The 20,535-nt window shown below is 37.4% G+C and overlaps 1 protein-coding gene across 1 annotated transcript in view; it reads left to right on the forward strand.

Annotated features, from left to right (window-relative positions):
* FBN2 (fibrillin 2) overlaps positions 1-20,535 on the forward strand; it is a 261,440-nt gene that overhangs the window by 118,985 nt on the left and 121,920 nt on the right. The window contains exon 8 of the mRNA XM_079793608.1: positions 7,380-7,505. Within this exon, the coding sequence (XP_079649734.1) occupies positions 7,380-7,505 (126 nt within the window). The remainder of the gene's footprint in view (positions 1-7,379; positions 7,506-20,535) is intronic.

The following is a 20,535-nucleotide window of genomic DNA, read 5'->3' on the forward strand; positions in this document are numbered from 1 at the left end:
AGTTACTCTAACACAGGGGTGACTCCTAAGGAACCTGGATTAAAAATAATAGCACATTTTTGGCAGTTAGAAATTATGTGCATGCTCAAGGCTGTGTCCTCTCCAAGAGAAATCAGAGAAGGAACCTTCACGCTACTAGTCCCTGGCTGAACATGGGGCAGAAAAACCTATAAGCTTCTTGAACACCCATCTCCAAGCCATACACACATCCAACAGTAAAGGGGGAAATGCAATTTTCTAAGGGTTCTAAGCTTAACAATTGACCAATTAAGTACCTGTGCAGTCTACAGAATATATATTTTAGAATAAAAAGCACAGATAGTTTGAAGATTAAAAGATAGAAAAAAAATATCATGCAAATAAAAACGAGCTAAAATGTTCTCAGATAAAATAGACTTTAAGCAAAAAATGTTCCTAGAGATAAGGACATTTTATAATGACAAAAGGATGAGTCCGTCAGAGTTATAGTGGTTAGATAAATATATATGCCCTAACAACAGAGCCCCAAATATATAAAGTAAAACTGACAGAATTGAAGGGAGAGACAATTTTTCGATAACAGTGGAGAAATCAATAGTACATTTTTATTAATGGGTAAAAAATAATATGACAACTAGGCAGAAGACTGTTAGGAAATGAACACTATAAACTAATTTGATCTTACAGACATGTAGTGTACTCCACTTAACAGTAACAGAATATATTCTTCTGAGATGCACACAGAACGTGCTCCAGTAGAGACCATATATGTGCTAGGCCATAAAACAAGGCTCAATACATTTTAAAGGAATGAAATCATACAAAGGATGTGCTCTGCTCCAACCACAATGGAATTAAATAAAATTAATAACAGGAGGAAAATTTGGAAATTCATAAATATGTGGATATTAAGCAACGGACTCCTAAATAACCAATTGTATAAAGAAGAATCACAGAAAAACTAGAAAATAATTTGAGATGAATGACAACAAACACAAAACATAAAAAATTGCGATATTTATTTAATGCACTTCTCAGAGGGAAATCTATAGTTGTGAACAACTATATTAAAAAAAAAAGGATCCCAAGTCAGTAACCTAACCTTCCACTTTCAAGAAATAAATGAAGAACAACAAATGAAAATCATAGCAAGCTGAAGGTGGACAATAATAAATTCTATAATGGAAATAAGTGAAATTGAGTTTAGAAAACAATAGAGAATTTTCACAAAACCAACAGTTTGTCATTTGAAAAGATGAACAAAACCAACAATCCTTGAGTTACACTGAACAAGAAAAAAGAAGAAAGCTCAAATTATTAATCATAAATTAAAGAAGGGACATTACTACTGACCTATAAAAATGATTATAAAGAATACTATGAATAATACTATGCCAATAAATTATATACCTAAGACAAAAAGGACAAATTCCTAAAAAAATACAAACTAACAAAACTGACACTAAAAGAAATAGAAATCTGAGTAGGTTGTAACAATGTATTTTAAATATGATATAAAAACTAAAGAGGTAAGAGTTAATAATTTAAAAATTTACCACAAAGAAAGAAAATTTTAGGCCCAGATGCCTTCAATGGTAAATTCTACCAAACATTCAAAAAATAATACCACTCTGCCATAAACTCTTCCCCAAAATAGAGAACATAAGAGTGCCTTTCAATTCATTCTCTGAGGAGAGTATCACTCTGATTCTAAAATCAGAAAGAAAATACCAGAAAAGAAAACTGCAGATTAAATTCTCTTATGAATATAGATGTAAATATCCTCAAGAAAATATCAGCATATCAAATCTAGCCACCTTCAAAAAGATTTACACATCATTATAGGTTAAGGTTTATTCCAGGAATGCAAGGTTGGTTCAGCATCTGAAAATCAAGTAATGTAATATACTAGGGTCCCAGTGCATGAATTCGTGCACCTTGAAAGGAACTGTGGGCTATGAGGCAGCAGTGGGCACAATGGTGGGTCTCAGCCCATCCTCTGTGCCCCTGCCCAGCCCCTCCTGCCACAGCCCCCAGTCCTCTGTCTGCCGGCAGCCCTGCTCCCGCCACCGCCACTCCCATGCACTGATGGTGCCAGCCTCGCATGCATCAGCTGACAGCGCAGAGCAATTGGGGCTGGCGCCAGCAGCAGATGTGAGCAGGGCCAGCGTCATCAGTGGGTGCAAGCGGCGGCTGCTGTCCCCATTGCCCCTCAGGAACAGGGGGAGGTGGAGAAGTCCTCAGGGTTGATCGGGGCCAGCAGCCACTGCTTCATTCGCTGATGGTGCCGAGCGATCAGGACTGCTGCTGGGCTCCGGCAGCAGGTGGGAGTGGCATCTCTGGCACCAGTAGCGGGTGTGAGTGGGGCAGGCACTGGCTGCAGGTGTGAGTGCCAGACCAAGGTAGGGCACCAGTCGCTGTCATCAGGGCGAGCTTCTGGTGGTTACTGGAAATTCTTTAGACCCAGCTTCCCTCACAGAGGGTGGAGCCCCCCAATTAATTGCCCTGCCGGGCGGTGGCCTGGGCCTCCCTCTGCGAGGCGATCATGGGGCAATGGCTGGGCCCCCAACCAATCGCATTGCACGTGCCTTGGCTGGCCTGGCACCAGTGGGTATCATAGCGTAGTCATCCAGAAGGTCGTCCAGTCTAATTAGCATATTACGCTCTTATTATTATAGATAGCCCCAAAATGAAAACAGCTCAAATACCATCAAGTGATGAATGGATAAATAAAATGTGATATGTCCACACAGTGGAATATTATTCAACAATCTGAAGGTATGAAGTACTGATATATGCCACAACATTGATGAACCTTGAAAACATTATGCTCAGTGAAAGAAACCAGTCATGAAAGATCAGATATTTTATTAATCCATTTATATGAAATGTTTAGAACAGGTAAATCTATAGAGACAGATTAGTTAGTGTTACTTATAGATCTATTAGTTATAGATTAGTTGTTGCCTAGGGCTTGGAGGAAGGCAGGAAGTGTGACTACTAATGAGATGGAACTACTTTTGGGAGGATAAAAATGTTCTCAAATTAGGTTGTAATGATGGTTGCACAATCCTATGAATATATTAAAAACCATTGAATTTTATACTTTAAATAAAAGTGAATTGCATTACCACACAATTATTATATTTAAATAAAGCTGTTCATAAATATACAGTGAAATTCTGTGTATATCTTGCTTTCAAAATCTGAAAAGGGAAAAGAAAACATTAATTTTCCATTGCAACTTATTTTATTTCAATAATGCCTATGTCCGTTAAAAAGCTTGAAATAGTTAGCAATTTATTGTGTTTAAACTTTTGTCATGAATATTCCTAATTTTAAACAGTATACGAATTAATAGAAGTTGAATATTAAACAGAATATACTTTTTGTACAAAAAAAAATATACCGAATGGCCAAATACATAAAGTTCTTTGGCATACATGGAAAGAAAATATTCTAAGAACACATTTAAAAAAAAACAAAATTTCTTGTTGATGTTCTAATTCTCTGTAACACAATTGTTCCATGGATTGCTTTTATGTATGACATGTACATATTGGAACTGACAATCTCTAGGGTACTGTTCTTAGAATTCAGTGATATCTGAGATCACACTTAGCACTACTTACCAAATTATTCATTATATTCTGCTTTGAGTAAGATTTACTGTAAATGTTATAAATGTTGGTTGACAAATATGAGGTTATGTGGTTTGGCAGTCAGTAACCTGTCAGATGGTTTTGCTTAGATCTAGTTTTCTTTAAAAAAAAAAAAGTGTTCAGCCTCTTCAAATTATCAAACACTTTCCAGTCCTTCTCTCTCTTTACCTTTCCATGGCACACTTAAAAACCCCCTCCTTTTTTTGACAGTGTTCTTTCTTAGCCTCCATTCGTCATACTCTTCCTCTTACCTCCCTAACCTTTCCTTCCCAGCCTCCTTACTGGCCTTACTTCCTTTGACTTTTACTTAGATGGTGGTGGTTCTCAGAGTTCCCTCCTTAATTTCAACTCTTTTCATTTATGTGTCATCTTTGAGATCCCATATATTGTTACAACTTCAAAATGCAATTCATGGAGTTGGTGACAAACCACAGATGTACATGTTTATGCCTTACATCTTTACTGAGTTTCAAATGTTTAGCGGCACAATTGGAATTTCTGCCTGTTTCTCTCAAACATCTCAAGTTCAAAATGTCCCAAACTCAACTTAATCTCAAAATATGTTCTTCCCTCTGTGTCACATTCTCCGTTACTAGTCTAGAGCTAACTGCATCCCCACTTGGTTCAGGACTCTATTCGAATCAGCACACTCTCTTGACTAGAGGAGTTCTTCAAAAATAGGCATGTGACTCATTGAGGACATTAAAACAAACGGGAAGATTTGCTTGGTTCTCTTTGGAAAAAGTATTCTTGCTCTTAGGAGAGAATCACAGGAAGAGATACCCTCTCTTCTGCTTGATGTCCCAGTCAAAGGTCTAGCCTACAACTGCTATGGCCATGTTGCTTCTATCAAGGAAGGCACCCTAAGGATGACGTCAAAGCACAGAGGAGGGCATGGCTGAGTGTATCTCACAGAAACTGAGCAAGGGGTATTGGCTCACACCAGTCCTGAAGTCCATGGCCCTTCTGAAGTTCCAGATATGCAAGCTATTAAATTTCTGGTTTATGTCAGTTTGGATCAGTTTTTTTAATATTTGCAGACCAAAGCCTCCAAACCGATAAACTTTTTTTAAAAGTTGAATGGAAGGTAGGTGGAAGCACATTAGTTATGCAGAGCAAGAATGAAATTAATTCCCATTAAACAAACGGCTTCCCCATGAATAGACATAGGCACATTTGTATCTAGCTAGGCAATGTACACTTTATATTTGACGAGGTAACACTTCCAAACCTGATTATGACGTAGGCTCTTGAAGAAATGATACTGCAAAAGAGTTAAATACATACATCCTTCTTAACATAAATGTTAAGGCTAAATTTAAGTTTAAATGGATGAATAAATATTGGGCATGGCTACATTGAAATGCAGTAAAAAAAAGTAAAAAAAAAAAAAAAAGCACCAAATGTTTTAATTTAAAAAATTTTGGAGAGAGTCTAGCTCAAAAATAAATGAAAAACATTCTTTTTTTCATATAGAATTCTTAAATACTTTGCCGAGAGCCTTTTACATGTAATTATTTTGACTGTAACCTTTTAAAAATTCCTACTCAATTCTAAGGAGAATTGTGAAACATGGAGTTTTTGAACAATAAAATATTTAACACAAAACCCACAATTTTAATATCATTCCATGTGAGCTCCTATGTTCCAAATATTTTTTTTCCTTACAAAAGAAAATGTTAAACATCTTTCAGTTGTGTACTCTTTTTGTTGTCAGGAAGGATATTTGGAAGTAGAGCACAAAGAAGTTCTTTATTATGAAAGGAAATGCCAAGAAATGAGAGTTAATGCTTAAATGAAAGACTTAAGTTCTTAATTTTTAAGAATTTGGATTAATCTGGAGCCCCATAAGTGCCTTGACTGTTGCTATAACTTTAGATGTAAGAGGATCAGAGGGAAGTTTTCTGGCTTTTCACTTTTGCACTTCTTGCTGCTGTACTTTGTGCTCTTCTCTTTTTTTGTCTTCCTTGTCCAGAAGTGATTGATTACTTTATTTGGTTAACCAAGTACAACTATTCTAGTGTCCTTTCTCTTCTGAATCCAGTTCAGTTTTTTTAGGATGCACTGAGCTAAGACAGCAACACAAGATGCAACAGGTCTTAATTTTGTACACATGGTTTCATTTTGTTGGATTAAGTCTGATGGTAACACACCAAATTACATATATGCTCCTCATGTAGTCAGTTCCTGTTAGAATTCTGATCTCTCTTGGGGAGTTGGTAGATTTTGATTTGTACAATTGTGCCTTCAGTGGTTGAATATTAAGCCTCAAATAAAGATATTATTTCAGAGAATGTCTGAATCTGGTAAATTTTTTATACGCACATTCCAAGAAGATGCAAAAGCATATAGTTATTTCATGATGCAGGTTGTAAGCAAGAGTGATAGAATAAATGGGAAAGGAAAGATTAATGAATAGACTAATAGAGGAATTCAAGAAAGGCATTGCCGACCTGGCTGATGTGGCTCAGTGGTTGAGCATTGATGTATCAACTAGGAGGTCACGGTTCCATTCCTGGTCAGGGCACATGCCCAGGTTGCAGGCTGTATCCCCAGTAGGCAGTGTGCAGGAGGCAGCCTATCAATGATTCTCTCTCATAATTGATTTTTTTTATCCCTCTCCTCCTCTCCGAAAATCAATAAAAATATATATTGGAAAAAAGGAAGGCATTGCCAACTATTTTTATAATAATTTTTTCTTGTATTTACAACAATATCATTTTCCTGTGTTTTTATTAATACATTTCTAAAAAAAATAAATGTAACTAAAAAAACTAAATGCTCAAATTCATATTTCAGTAATTATCTGTTTGTGTCTTTTAGTATTGGTCTCTGTATTTACTGGTCTTTGCTAGTTCTGTTCCTTAGAAAGGACAGCCAACTCCCAGCAGGCATAGCTAGATTTTCCTCACAATGGTTCATTTCCTTTTCAGTGTATTAACAATTAGCGCCCAGTGTACCAAATTGTAGCTTTGACTTTCCACCTCTCGATGCTTATTGAACTAGAAGAAAAGCACATTAAAGCTTATATAAATGGCCAGGTTTCCTGCTTTAGTGAAAGTTTAAAAGAAAGCAGACCTTTCATTAATGTGAAAGGGAATAGACTAGTCCCAGCATTGAGTAAACTGAATGAATTAGCAGTGAGGTACAATAGGAAAACTGGACACCTCCCAAGTTTGCCCTTTGTGGTGTTTCTATATTATTTTAGATTTGGAGTTAATTCCCAGAATGTCAAATATACCCATATTCAGATGTAAGTACAAAAACATTTCCTGAAGCCAAATAGAAAAAAAAAGCATTTGCCACCTTCCATTGGTTCAAAAGATTAGTGTGAAAATTAGCTATAAAAATTTAAAATGTAGCTACTCCATATTTTAAAATATAATCCCTGTATGTGTTTTTATAAAGGCTGTAGTAGGATAATTCCTAACTGATGTAGAATGGAAACTAAAACGTTGACATTTTTACTTATTTCCAATTTAAATTGCATTTGGAAAAAAAAGGATATAGAGTTTTGCTTTAGTTGGCCTCTTTTTACTGCCATGGGAGTTTACTTTCATCTCGGTTCCCATAGATATGTGTGAGAAATTCTTTAGGGCCTGAAACAAGAGTATCTTCAGAGTTATATGATCTGACCTAATCAACCATGATTGCACTCCTACTCTTTTTTTTAAATCCCTTCTAAAAGCTATTTAATGAAGGCCTTTCTCACCGTCTTCTTCTTCTTCCCTTGATTAGACATTGATGAGTGCAGCGTCATTCCTGGGATATGTGAAACTGGCGAATGCTCCAACACCGTGGGAAGCTATTTTTGCATTTGTCCACGTGGCTACGTAACCTCAACTGATGGCTCTCGGTGCATTGGTAAGCCTTGTATTTTTGAAAGCACAATACACTGCTTCTTTATAATGACAGAACAGCCCAAGCAGGTATGAAGATGGCAACGATTATAAAACCATTGGGAAAATGGCTGAAAGAGTTGTTTAAAATAAACGGTACCACTATTGAGAGATTGATAGACCAGGTGCTCTTTGCAAAGACTTCAGTTTCAGAAGCCATCTGGGTTTGTTTTATGTTGTCAGAGTCATTTTGGAAATGAAGAAAAACTTCCTCAAGACATTGCTTTTGCCCAGCATTAGCGACACAAAGGCATGAGAAAGATTTTAAAAATTCTGCTTTGGAGACAGAATGTAGTAATTAAATGTTCTTTCGTTGCTATGAATCATGAATATAGTCAATGTCTTGTTTATTTAGGCCTTGCTTATTCTAGTGAAAATATTTATTATGGAAAAGTAATGGACACCTTTAATTTTGTTCTTTAAGCATATTCAAATTAAAGCTAAATATATTTTATGTTCTTCTTTGTTTAGAGAAACGGAACAGTGCTTCTTGATCATGTGTAGGTCAACCATTATTGAGCAAGTCTTAGACTTTAGGGGCATTAAAGTTTCATGAGATACAGGAATTAGGAAAATTAAACCAGCACCCAAAAATGGAGTTGCTTGGTTTACTAGAGGATGGTCGTCTGAGCAGTGCCAGTCTCCTATGCCCAACAGGAGGATATGTCAGCAACTGACTGCCAGGCTCTGTAGATCCTGATGATGGTGCCCAAGTGAACTGGGTTGCTGAAATGGAAATACAGAGTCAGCCCCAACAAAAGGGCTAGGGCCTGAATTCATTTACTAAAATGTACTGATATGCCAGACACTATGCTAGTTCTTGCCATCCAATAATAACTATGAGAGATGTAGATCCTGCTTTAGAAAGGGATCGAATCCACAACCTAAGTATGTGCCCTGACTGGGAATTAAACCGGCAACCTTTTCAATGTATGGGATAAAGCTCCAACCAACTGAGCCACATAGGCCAAGGCTCTTTTAACATAATTTAACAGCTATGAGAATTGAAAATTAGAAGAACAACCAAAAATGGCTTTATTTTCTTAAATTAGTATAGGAAAATAATGCACACACACACACACACACACACAATCATCTGCTTGAAACAGTTAATGGACTCAACTCTGCAGGAGAAATGTCAACGAGCGAGTCATTACTGAACATCAGTGGCTTGTATGTCATATATTTTGGCTTCAGGAAAGTTGTTTTAGAATATGGCTAGAAGAAATGTGGCTGGAGAAGTAAGTGAGGATTTTACTGTGAAGTTCTGGAAATACCAAATAAGGTGTATGTAACATTTTATTTGGTAGGCAATGTGGGAAGGCCTTTGAGAATGAATTGGAATGGAGTTGGGGAGGGTTAAGAAGAAAGACAAACTAGTTAGAGGGCAGAATTTGCCATAACAGATATTACTGTTTTATATCATATTTCTAAATTATTTCTTTATACTTGATTTCTTAAACTGCTAAATTCTTCTTTAGTCAAACGACACTTGTTCTTTTTTGTTGTTGTTTGCATTGAAAAGGAGGCATATTCTTCATCATATTCAGATAGTAAAAATCAAGATTTCTAATGATTTACTGAGGTTGTTTTTCTTTAATTTCAGATATTTGATTTACCATTAAATCATGATAAACTCTCTTTATCTCCTGCCTATATATATGAAAGTCCTAAGTCTTTTCTTGGACATTCAAAGCCCTTTAGAACCTGACCCAGACTGTATTCAGGACTCATCTCTCACCCAACACATTTCTCTGATTGTGAACATGAGCACAGTCCAGGTCTTTTCCCACAATATCCCCTCTACCTGAAGCATCTTAATGTCCCCCTCTGTGCCCATTAAAACTAACTGAAATTCTGGCCCTTCAACGAATAGGATGCCTGACCTACCTAGTTTATGAAAATGTGAAAATCCTCACATTTTATTGATTTAGTGAAAGTGCTTTTTAATATTTTTTTAATTCTAAAAAACAACAAAAAAAAATTCAACTGATCCTTCAAGTCCCAAATCAGATACCACATTTCTTTATAGCCATTGCTACCTAATCTACATTCTCTTGGACAAAATTCACCAGCCCCTCCCATAATATTTTTAATTTCCTTCATTTCTGGACTTAACATATTGTCACAGGAACTTGTGCTTTACTCATTGGCCAGACTGTGAACTTCATTAGGTCCTGCCTTATGCAGCTTTATGTCTATGTAGTAGTACCTTGCATACAAGTTTGGATTCAGTAAGTCTTTTCTGAATGAATAGCCCAACCAACAAATGAATGAATGAGATCAGATCAAATGTAAGAATTTTATGCTGGTTAATAACTGCTTTTCATTGTCACCCTGTTGGACATGATGTGGTGGTACTGAGTAGTGGTCCTAGATGATCTCAGCCTGCGTGAGCTCCTAAGAGTGAGGCACAGTGAGTCCAGTGCATTGCATGAGTCCCTGCTCATTTCAGTATCAACATCCTAAGCCAGGAACAGAGGAAAACCCCTCAGGAGGGGAGAACGACTCTCTAAAATTATGAAATCAATGTTAAAATTAAGTAAGCAGCTTAAAAATTTTTTTGAATAACTATGTTACATTTGGAATAAGTACATGTTTTCTATATATGAGAAAAAATAAATCTAACATTCTAATGTGTAAGAAATCTTTGACTTTGATTTTTTAAAATCTGGGTATATTTTCTTAGATTGAATTTATTTATGATTGAATTTTATAGGTCATAGATATTCCCATGCTATTTATTTTGTAACCAAATATATGCTAACCATAATAAGTTGGACTAACTCAAAACTTTTTTTTGAGTGTGAAACTGCATGTTATCTGCAGCTTTATTCTAGCTTTATTCTAAGAGTGGCACATGCTGAATGCTTCCCTTCCTTATTCTAGTTAACAAATATATCCCAAGCCTATCCCACATTGTAAAGTATCAACAAACTGCCTTCTTCTTTTCTTTTGAATTCTTACTAGAGGATATGTTTTTTTATTAATTTTTAGAGAGAGAGGAAGGGGGAGAGAGAGAGAAACATTGGTCAGCTGCCTACCATACATATCCTGATCTATGATCTAAGCCACAACCTAGGTATGTGCCCTGACTGGGAATCAAACCCAAAACCTTTGGTGTACGGGATGACTATCCAACCAACTCAGCCACCTGGTCACAGTAACTGCCTTTTTCTTTTATGTGTAGGAAAATATTTTCATATGGCAGGAGAGCTTAGCTAGGCATCCTATATAATAACAGTCTAATATGCAAATCAGCGGACACTCAATGCAGGAGCTGCCCCCAGCCCACAGGCCCCAGGCCAGCCAAGGCAGGTGCCACCGGGGGCCCCCTGGTCACCCTGATCGCTGGCCAGGCCTAGGGGCGCTACCCATGCACAAATTTCATGCACCGGGCCTCTAGTTTTAATTATACCAGTAAAAGAGGATAGTTTTCCCATTTAATTTCATGCTAACTATAAAAGTCAAATTCCTAATTTAAATTTATCTGGTGTGTTTCATCAAATTTTTTAAATATCCAGGAAAGAGCTTTCTATTTTTAACAGAGTACTAACATATGTCATTTCTAAAGAGTTGAAACATACCTTACAATATTTTTAGAAGCATTTTTAGTAGCACAACTTGATGGCCCTTATGTCATTTTGGAAGTCAGTGTCATTGTCATTTTTAATACCTAAGCTTCAGATTGTAATATAGGCAGAAGAGTGACTGGCAGCCAGCGATGAGTAAATAATGAATTGACAAGCAGCATGGAGCAAATTATGTGTACAAAATAATGTCACTGCTGCTGTTGTGCACACAGAGCTCTAGCAGGGACCCTCAGCAGGGGGACTCCCAAGTGCCAGTCAGCAGCAAGTGAAGTTCAGAAAATAAGAGCAAGGGTTTAGAAATCCTTGTGGTAACGTGACTTCACCACAACATCCAAGTGCTTTACCTTGAGCGTTAAACAAAAGTTTCAGTGCACAATATTGCCTTGAAATATTCCTGAGAAAACAAAACTGGAAAACATAATGGGGGGTGGGGGGGGAGAGAAAGTTTGAGGCGATTAATTGCTAAGTAATTTTTAGGCAATAAATGCTATAAGTTGAAATGAAAGGCCTGATTATTGTAGTGAAAATTGATCACAGGAAATGAGCACTGATGGTGATCTTGAAAAATGGGCAGGAGCTCCCCAAAGGAATTAGGGTGTGCTGAGCAAAGAGGAAGGTGTGAGCAAGATTACAGGTGCTGAGTATCTAGGTGGACTCAGGAGATGGTGAGAAGAGCATGTCAGGGAAAGATTGCTGAGTAAAACTGGAAAAATGGGTTGAGATGAAGGTTCTATTGCTAAGGTTCTTAACTGCCATGCTAAAAAGTTCCAGGTTGGTCCTGAGGGCAGTGAGAGCCCATCAAGACTTTTGAGCAGGACATAGACAAAAATCAATGGGAAAAAACTGTTATAAAGAAATGAGGAAGATCTTGATAGGATGATGTAGAAGGATGTCAGGACGTGCTGTTATTATGCAGCATTTTATGTGAATGATGGGTGTTGATTACATATGCATGTACACATTTATAACAACACTTGAAAGATAACCAAAAAGTAAATATTTAACTAAAGGGAAAGGGGAGATGGGGATGAAACAAAATACTGAATAGTGTTTTACTTTTAACTTCAGAATCATATAACAGGTGACTGGTGGAACACGGATAGTATTTTAATTAAGAAAGAATGTCCCAGAAAGAGAAGCTTAGACAGTGAGGAAGGAACAGTTGACTATTTTAAAGAAAGAAGTAATTCTAAGAACCATTGTTCCTAGTTCCAGTTAGTCTTGTGTAACGGAAACATAAAAGCAACATGAATGTATTTTAGGAATAGTCGGAATCTGCAGGACCAATCAAGGGAAACCCATGTTGGCACCAGACCATCAAAGAGGTGGGGGCAGCCTCCAGGATCAGGGGATAAAACCTGAGACAATGGTTGCTATTTACCGAACACCTACTATCACTATTAGTATTCTGGCTTGAGCTAACCTCATCCGTGTTTTCTGGCTGAACCCTTCATTTTTAACAAGCAAAGCTCACTCAACAGGAGACATATTTATTTCAAGGTACAACCCCCAACTTTTACCAAGTTTTCATCACAATGTATAATTAACCTTTAGTTCTCTTAAATCAAGTTTAGACTGAATGTCAAGCCATGAAACAAACTCTGATAATGGTACCATTATTTTGCTTCAAGATAGATTTATATTTTAATCAGAAGAGATGGATTGCTTCCTCTTTTTCAGTGTGGCTTTAAATAAGACTTCGTGTAAACCTTGCTCTGGGAGTGTAGTGAGGGCGATAGGCTGTTATTGGAGGAATAGACTTGTTTTCATTCCAGTGACATATCAGTCCTACAGTTAAACATATACCAAGCATTAGAAGGATTTGTCCTAAATGGTAATAAATATGCTTCATCTGCCTTTGCTCCTAATAATTCCCTATTTTAAGAGTCTGCCTAGATGACTCTTAGTTCTGTGGGAGGTCCCTTTTTTATTTCAGATATTCTTCCATATGACACATTTCCAATACAGTACTTTATCAGAGATATGCAATTTCAGATATGCGAAGCAAACTCTGATCTGTATCTCATCCCGATATGTTTTTGACTCAAAAGATTGAAGGTAACTTCCTTGCCTCCATGATGTTATTAGAAGAGGATAATTGTGGAATTGGTGAAAAAAGTTATGATTTATTTTCCAATCCTCACTTTCTGCCCCTCCACCCTCTCATCAGTGACATGGTTTCTTTCAATAGATATTATTGGACATATGAGGATTATTCATTATCTTCGAGAAAATACATAATGAAAATGCTACTGAGTATTAAGTAATAATTTTTAATGAATTTTTATTTTATTAGTCATAGGAATCTTCATAAGCAGGAATTATATAGTACCTACATACTGTGAGGTGTTGCTCACATGCACTGCAATGTTCAGTGTAAGATTTGTGGACCCCTTAAAATATTGCAGACTCCCAAAGTTTGAGAGTGGTAAATGTAGATTCCTGAGGAATTCCTGATGAGCACCTACTCTTTTTTATATTTATTCACTTATTTCCAATGTGCTGTTGTGTTTGGCCCATTTGTTGTTTAGAAGTGTAAGAGGTTTTTCTGGCTTGCAAATCTCCCATATGGGCTTGGGGAAAAAAAAGTGTTTCTACAGTTATTGCATAGATATATCCATTAGATGAAATTTATTAACTATACTATTATGATTTTCTCTATATCTACTGAACTTTGTCTACTTTGTCAGTTACTGAAAGAGTTGTATAAATATCCTACTATGGCTCAGCGGCATGGCTCAGTGGTTGAGTGTTAATCTATGAACCAGGAGATCATAGTTGGATTCCATCAAGGGCACATGCCCGGATTGCAGGATTGATCCCCATTGGGGAACACGCAAGAGGCAGCCAATCAATGATTCCCTGTCATCATTGATCTCTCTCTCTCTCTCTCTCTCTCTCTCTCTCTCTCTCTCTCTTTCTCTCTGTGTGTGTGTGTGTGTGTGTCTCCCCCTTTCCCCTCCTCTCTAAAATATGTTTATAATCAATAAAACCATTTACACTAATAAAGGAGTAAGATGAAAATTGACCATACCTTCACGACGCTCACCAGTCAATCAGGAATGAGTATGCAAGTTAACCCAACAAAGATGGCGGGTTAATTTGCATACACAGGCGCCGCAGGGCGGGACACATATGGCGACGACGCAGGCGTTCTGCACTGTCCCAGCCACTCCAGGCCTCTGGGCACCATGGGAAGGCAGAAAGGTGGCTCCGGCCAGAGTGAAGGCAGTGCTGGCAGCCAGGGGAAGGAAGGCCCATTCTTGCATGAATCTTCATGCATCGGGCCTCTAGTAAATAAATAAATAAATAAATAAATAAATAAATAAATAAATATCCCACTATGATGGTAGATTTCTCAGTTTCTCTGTGTGTTTAAGTTTTTATTTTACATATTTTGATATTATGTTATAAGATGATGATGTTTAAAAATATTATATTTTCCTGATAAGTTGAACCTTTTTTCAATATGTATTGATTCTAAAGTTCTTTTACTTTTTTGTCAATTTCTAAATATTTTCTCTTGGTATATTTTTTTCTCATATTATTTTGCATCACATTTTGTGAGAGGAAGTGTAATGTTTAAATATATGCCTATATTATATTTTTCTTCTCACTGTTTTTGCTTCTTTATGTTTTAAATTTGTCTCTTAAACAGTCAAAATCTAAATTGTTTTGTACAATATGAAAATCTTTTAAGTTGAGACTAAATTCATTTATATTAATCATAGTAACTGATACATTTGTTTTTTTAATTCTTTATTGTTGAAAGTTTTACATTGATATATTTGTTTTTATTTCTATTACCTTCTATTTGCTTCCTACTTACTTTTTTCTCTTTCTTGCTTACTTTTGGATTTATTCAGGGTTCCCTCTTCCCCCACATTCTATTATTTTCCCTCTGTTGTTCAGAAGTTACATATATTATTTCTGTGATTTAAGTGGTTATCATAGCTGTTTTCAGGTGTATATGTAACTTCAAGTCTAAAATTAATCTGTATTTTTACCCATATCTAAAAATCTAAAAAACAAAAGAATATTAGAATGGTTATACTTTGATTTCCCTCTCCCAATTTAAAAAATTCTAGCTACTTCCACTCCCTCTTTGCAACAAATTAATTATTATTATTGCTGTTTGATATTTTTGTGCCTGTTAGATTTTACCCAGGTACCTAACAATATTTTTCCTCTTTGTTATTTATTATACATTCCAAACCTTCTACTTGGAATCGTTTTTCTTTTGCCTAAATCACCTCTTCAAAAATTTTCTTTAGAGAGAACTTTTAGATAGAACATTTTCTTTGTGTTTGTTTTTTTTTATTATTCCTGAAAATGACCTTGATTTTCCCTCTGGAAAGATGGTTTCTTTGGATACAGAATGTTAAGTGGACAGAAAATACTATTGCATTGTGTCTAGCATCCATTGTTTGTTAAGAGGTCCATGCTTGTTTAAATATCATTCCTTAGCAGGTAGTCTGTCTTTTCTCTCTAGCTATCCTATCTAATAAAAGAGTGATATGCAAATTGACCATCACTCCAACACAAGATGGCCACCCATGTGGATACAAGATGGCTGCCACAAGATGGCCTGCAGGGGAGGGCAGTTGTGGGTGATCAGGCCAGCAGGGAAGGGCAGTTAGGAGTGACCGGGCTGGCAGAGGAGGGCAGTTTGGGGGGGACTAGGCCTGCAGGGGAGGGCAGTTGGGGAGGACCAGGCCTGCAGGGGATGGCAGTTGGGGAGGACCAGGCCTGCAGGGGAGGCCAGTTGGGGGGAACCAGGCCTGCAGGGGAGGGCAGTTAAGGGTGACCAGGCCTGCAGGGGAGGACAGTTGGGGGTGACCAGGCAGGTAGTAGAGGGCAGTTAGGGTGACTAGGCCGGCAGAGGAGGGCAGTTAGGGGCAATTGGGCCGGCAGGGGAGCAGTTAGGCCTCGATCAGGCTGGCAGGGGAATGGTTAGGGGGTGATCAGGCTGGCAGGCAGAAGTGCTTAGGGGCAATCAGGCAGGCAGGCAGGCGAATGGTTGGGAGCCAGCAGTCCTGGATTGTGAGAGGGATGTCCCGGATTGGAGAGGGTGCAGGCTGTGCTGAGGGACTCACACACCCCCACCCCTATGCACGAATTTTGTGCACTGGGCCTCTAGTTTTTAAGATCTTTGCTTTTCCTTTGTTGGTTTGTGGTTTCAGTGATGTGACAAGCTGTGGGTTTCTTTTTATTTTTCCTACCTTGGATTTGTCAAAATTCCTAAATTTGAGATTGTTGCAACCTTGTTAGAACGTTCTAAATTAGTATCTGTTGAACATTGCTTCTCCCACAGTCTGTTTATTACCTCTTTCTAGTACTCCTATTTGATACATATTATCTTTTCAAGCTCATGTCTCTATTTCTTAACTTCTTCTTAACATTTTCTATCTGTCTCTCTAAACTACAATGAAGTTAATTTATTCACCTATATCGTCTAGCTCAGTAATTCTTTCTTCATCTATGTGCAAAACTGTTTAATATATTCACTGAACATTTCACTTCAGTTACAATCATTTTCATTTATAGAAGTTTTACTGAATTCTTTTAAGTCTGTTCTTTCCTTGTTTATGGGCTCTTTCTCCCTGTTCACATTTTTTATATTTTAATAGCTATAGACTTATTAACTAACATTAGGTAAATTATCATTAATTAATAATTGTCAGAATTAGTCTGCCATTTCAGTATCTGAAATTTGCTGTTTGTTCAGTCAGCTAGCTGTTTTTCATTGAGCCTTGTTTCCTTGTGTGTTATTTGTTTACTTATTCTTTTCCTGTTAGCTACCTCTTTTTCTTGGAGTTTTATTTGTGGGAATTCTTTAAGACCGGGTGTCAATATTAAATCCTCAGTGGTATTAGTTTTTGCCTGTTGCTTGAAATATTTCTACCTGAGGACATCTTTATATTAGATTGCTCCTTTGAAGTTTTTCAGACCTTATATGAATTGAGACATCAAAGCTGTCTGTGTGAGGAAGAGCTGTGGTTACAGATTCTTTGGAAAGGTCTTTCTTTTCCTCCACCCAGGACTGAGGCAGAGACAGGCAAGTCTCTTAGCTGCCCTCCTCTAAATTAACCTTACTCTAGGGACACAGCTCTTTGGAGCCCCTGCATCATCAGGGAGTTCCCTGTCACATTCATATTGGAGGGGAGAAACTAGGCTTCTTATCTCTTGTGCTTTGGGTCCTGGGAAAGTATCAGAGTTGAAATGTCAGGTTTCTAGAGTTTTGCAGAAGCAAGCCTTAAAACTGAAAACTTTCTGTTCACTTACCTTCTATGGTTCCTGTTTTCACTTCATTTTGAGACTGTTTTTTCATTACTTTCATGCCAGCTAGGTGATTATTTTTTTTTAATTGTTTTATCTGTGATATTTCTAGTGAAAGAGACATTCAGAGTAGCTAATCCACCATTCTGCTAGAAACAGAACATATGTTGTTTTATTTAATTCACCCACCAACCCTTTTCCAGGACAAAGAAGAGTTCAATATAATTGCACAATCAATTAGTATTTTGATGTAAACCTAGGTCTCCTGATTCAAGGCCACTGCTTCTTCAAAACTTAAGGTACAGCCTCCTCCTTGCAGAAACCTTGAAGAGATCAATACAATTCAACTTAACTGGTAGTATTGTTTCATTACAGTGATTACTGTTAAGAGTTTGGGACTTTCTAATTTACGTCCTGTTCTGGAGAAGTGTAACAATCAAGTAAATCTAGGAATGTGGTACTTTGGGTTCCTGGAATGAATATTTCCAAAATTATTTTCTTGGATCATTCTTAGGAATAGAAACTTCCCTGTGAAATCATTCCCAGTGACAGCAACTTATGCAGTTTATGAAATGTCGGCAGTGTCTTCAAGCATGCAGGCATGTACCAAATTTAGTACAGATGCTCCTCAACATATAATGAAGCTACTTTCCAATAAACCCTTTGTAAGTCGAAAACACATTTAATATAACTAACGTACCAAACATCATCGCTTAGCTTAGCCTACCTTAAACATGTTCAGAAAACGTTGGCGACACAGTAAACTATGGAGTATCTGTTGTTTATCCTGGTAGTTGTATGGCTGACTGGGAGCTGCAGCTCACGGCTCCTGCCCAGCATCCGGAGAATATATCATACCACATTATCAATAGCCCAGGACAGTGGTCGGCAAACTGCGGCTCGTGAGCCACATGTGGCTCTTTGGCCCCTTGAGTGTTGCTCTTCCACAAAATACCACGGCCTTGGCGAGTCTATTTTGAAGAAGTGGCGTTAGAAGAAGTTTAAGTTTAAAAAATTTGGCTCTCAAAAGAAATTTCAATCGTTGTACTGTTGATATTTGGCTCTGTTGACTAATGAGTTTACCGACCACTGGCCCAGGAAAAGCTCAAAATCAAAATTCTAAGTACAGTTCCTATTGAATGCATACTGCTTTCACACCTCCATAAAATCAAAAAATCGTTAAGTCGAGCCATCCTAAAGTTGGGGACCATCTGTACTTTGCTTTGAGACATACTGGGTTTCTTTTGGGAAATAGGGGGAGGTGTACTGATTCTTACATGGAGCATCTTAAAGTCAGTTCTTTTATTTAACAACTAGAGGCCGGATGCACTAAATTCGTGCAAGAGTAGGCCCTCACAGCCCCGGCTGCCTCGGCCCTCATGGCCCCACGGCCCTGCAGCCCCACCCACTGGTCGTTCAGGAAGGTCATTCCACCATCTGGTCTAATTAGCATGTTAGCTCTTTATTATATAGGATAACTTGGAAGCAAAGCAACCTGAGGTATACTATGGACCATTCGGGAAAATATGTTTATTTTAAACTATATGTAATGCAAAGAAATAGGCTTTATCTATTAATGGGATTATTTGTGATTAATAGTTTCAAGTGTATTATTAATATGGAGCTCCTGATTGTTGTGCTACATCTTTCTTCTGGTGGTCATAGACAAAATACCTTTGAAGGCATCTTGATAAAAGTTGAATAATGTATAGTGAATTAGACATCATTTTTTTCATTGCTTACAATAAAGGCAGATTTAGTTATAAACCCACAGATGACACTAATATTTTATCCTTATGCAGTTTTTCTTTTTTATGTAGTCTTTTGATGATGTCTTCTAGCTTTTATCTGCCATTCTAATCCATTCTCTATCCTGCTGCTAGGGTGACCTTTATCCTAGTCACATTTGATCATGTCACTTCTCTTCCCCCAATATTGTAGGATAATACACACAATCGTTATCATAGCAATACTGCCAAACCCAGTGGTTACTTCTGAATCCGCACCTTACTTTACTTCTCATCACCATTTGACATAATCCATTGCCCCTAGTTCTTGAAAATGTCTCACCTAGCCTCATAGCTTATAATACCCATGTATATATACTGATAACTCACAGGTATATATCTGCAGCCTGACCACTCCTCTGGGTTCCAGGTTCATATATTTAACATCCCAAATGTAACACGTTAAAGAGAAGCTTTGTATTATGTTCTCTAATTCTACTTTTCCCTTGTCATCCTCATTTCAGCTGTGTAAGTCAAAAACTTAGGAAATTCCCTCTTTTCCCTCAGACCCACACCCATGCAAGTTCCCATTGGCTGTACTTTGAAAATATGTCATCATCTTTACTGCTACCATCCTTATCCAGGCTACCATCATCTCTCACCTGAAGGTCTTCCTTCCTGTGCTCACTATAGTCAGTGGCCAAAGAGATTTTTTTTAAATGTAAACTATTGTGTTTCTTCTAATTGAAGACATTTAATTAATCTTAAAGAACACCAGATAACATCCAAAGTCCTCCTGAATGGTCCTCATGTCTCCATGATATTGCTTTTGATATCTCTCTGAGCTCATAGTCTCTCCCTTTTGCATGTTCTTCTCTAGTCATATTGGATTCTTGCTTTTCACACACATCAAGCATATCCCCTTCTTTCTCTTTGAATTACTCTTCCTTCAGATAACTGGTCCATTATCTGACTTTATTCAAGTTCTTCTCAGATGTCACTGTCTCAAAGAGATGCTTCTGATCAACCTTTCTAAAGTAGGCCTCTATCAGTCAGATACTGCTGTGTAACAAGCATCCACAAAAATCTCAGTGGCCAAAAACAGCACACATCTCCAGGTCACCTGGGATTGGAGGATCTAGGATGGGGTTGGGTTACTGCCTTTCTGCTTTTCTTCAAGTTTCAGACCTGGCTGTGTTGGCTTCTCACTGCAGTATGGACTCCTATCTGCTTTATGTCTTTCATGTTTGTATCCCTGGGATGTGGCATGGTTCTCGATGAATGTTTGCTCAGTAAATAAGTAAAGGAATGAATAAATGTAATAGAAATGAAGAGATAAATAGATACACTAGAGACTAAGTAAACTTAACTTCATTTAATCTCTTCTAATGTGTGA

This window comes from Cnephaeus nilssonii (genome assembly GCF_951640355.1).
Source record: "Cnephaeus nilssonii genome assembly, chromosome: 2".
Classification (NCBI taxonomy): domain Eukaryota; kingdom Metazoa; phylum Chordata; class Mammalia; order Chiroptera; family Vespertilionidae; genus Cnephaeus; species Cnephaeus nilssonii.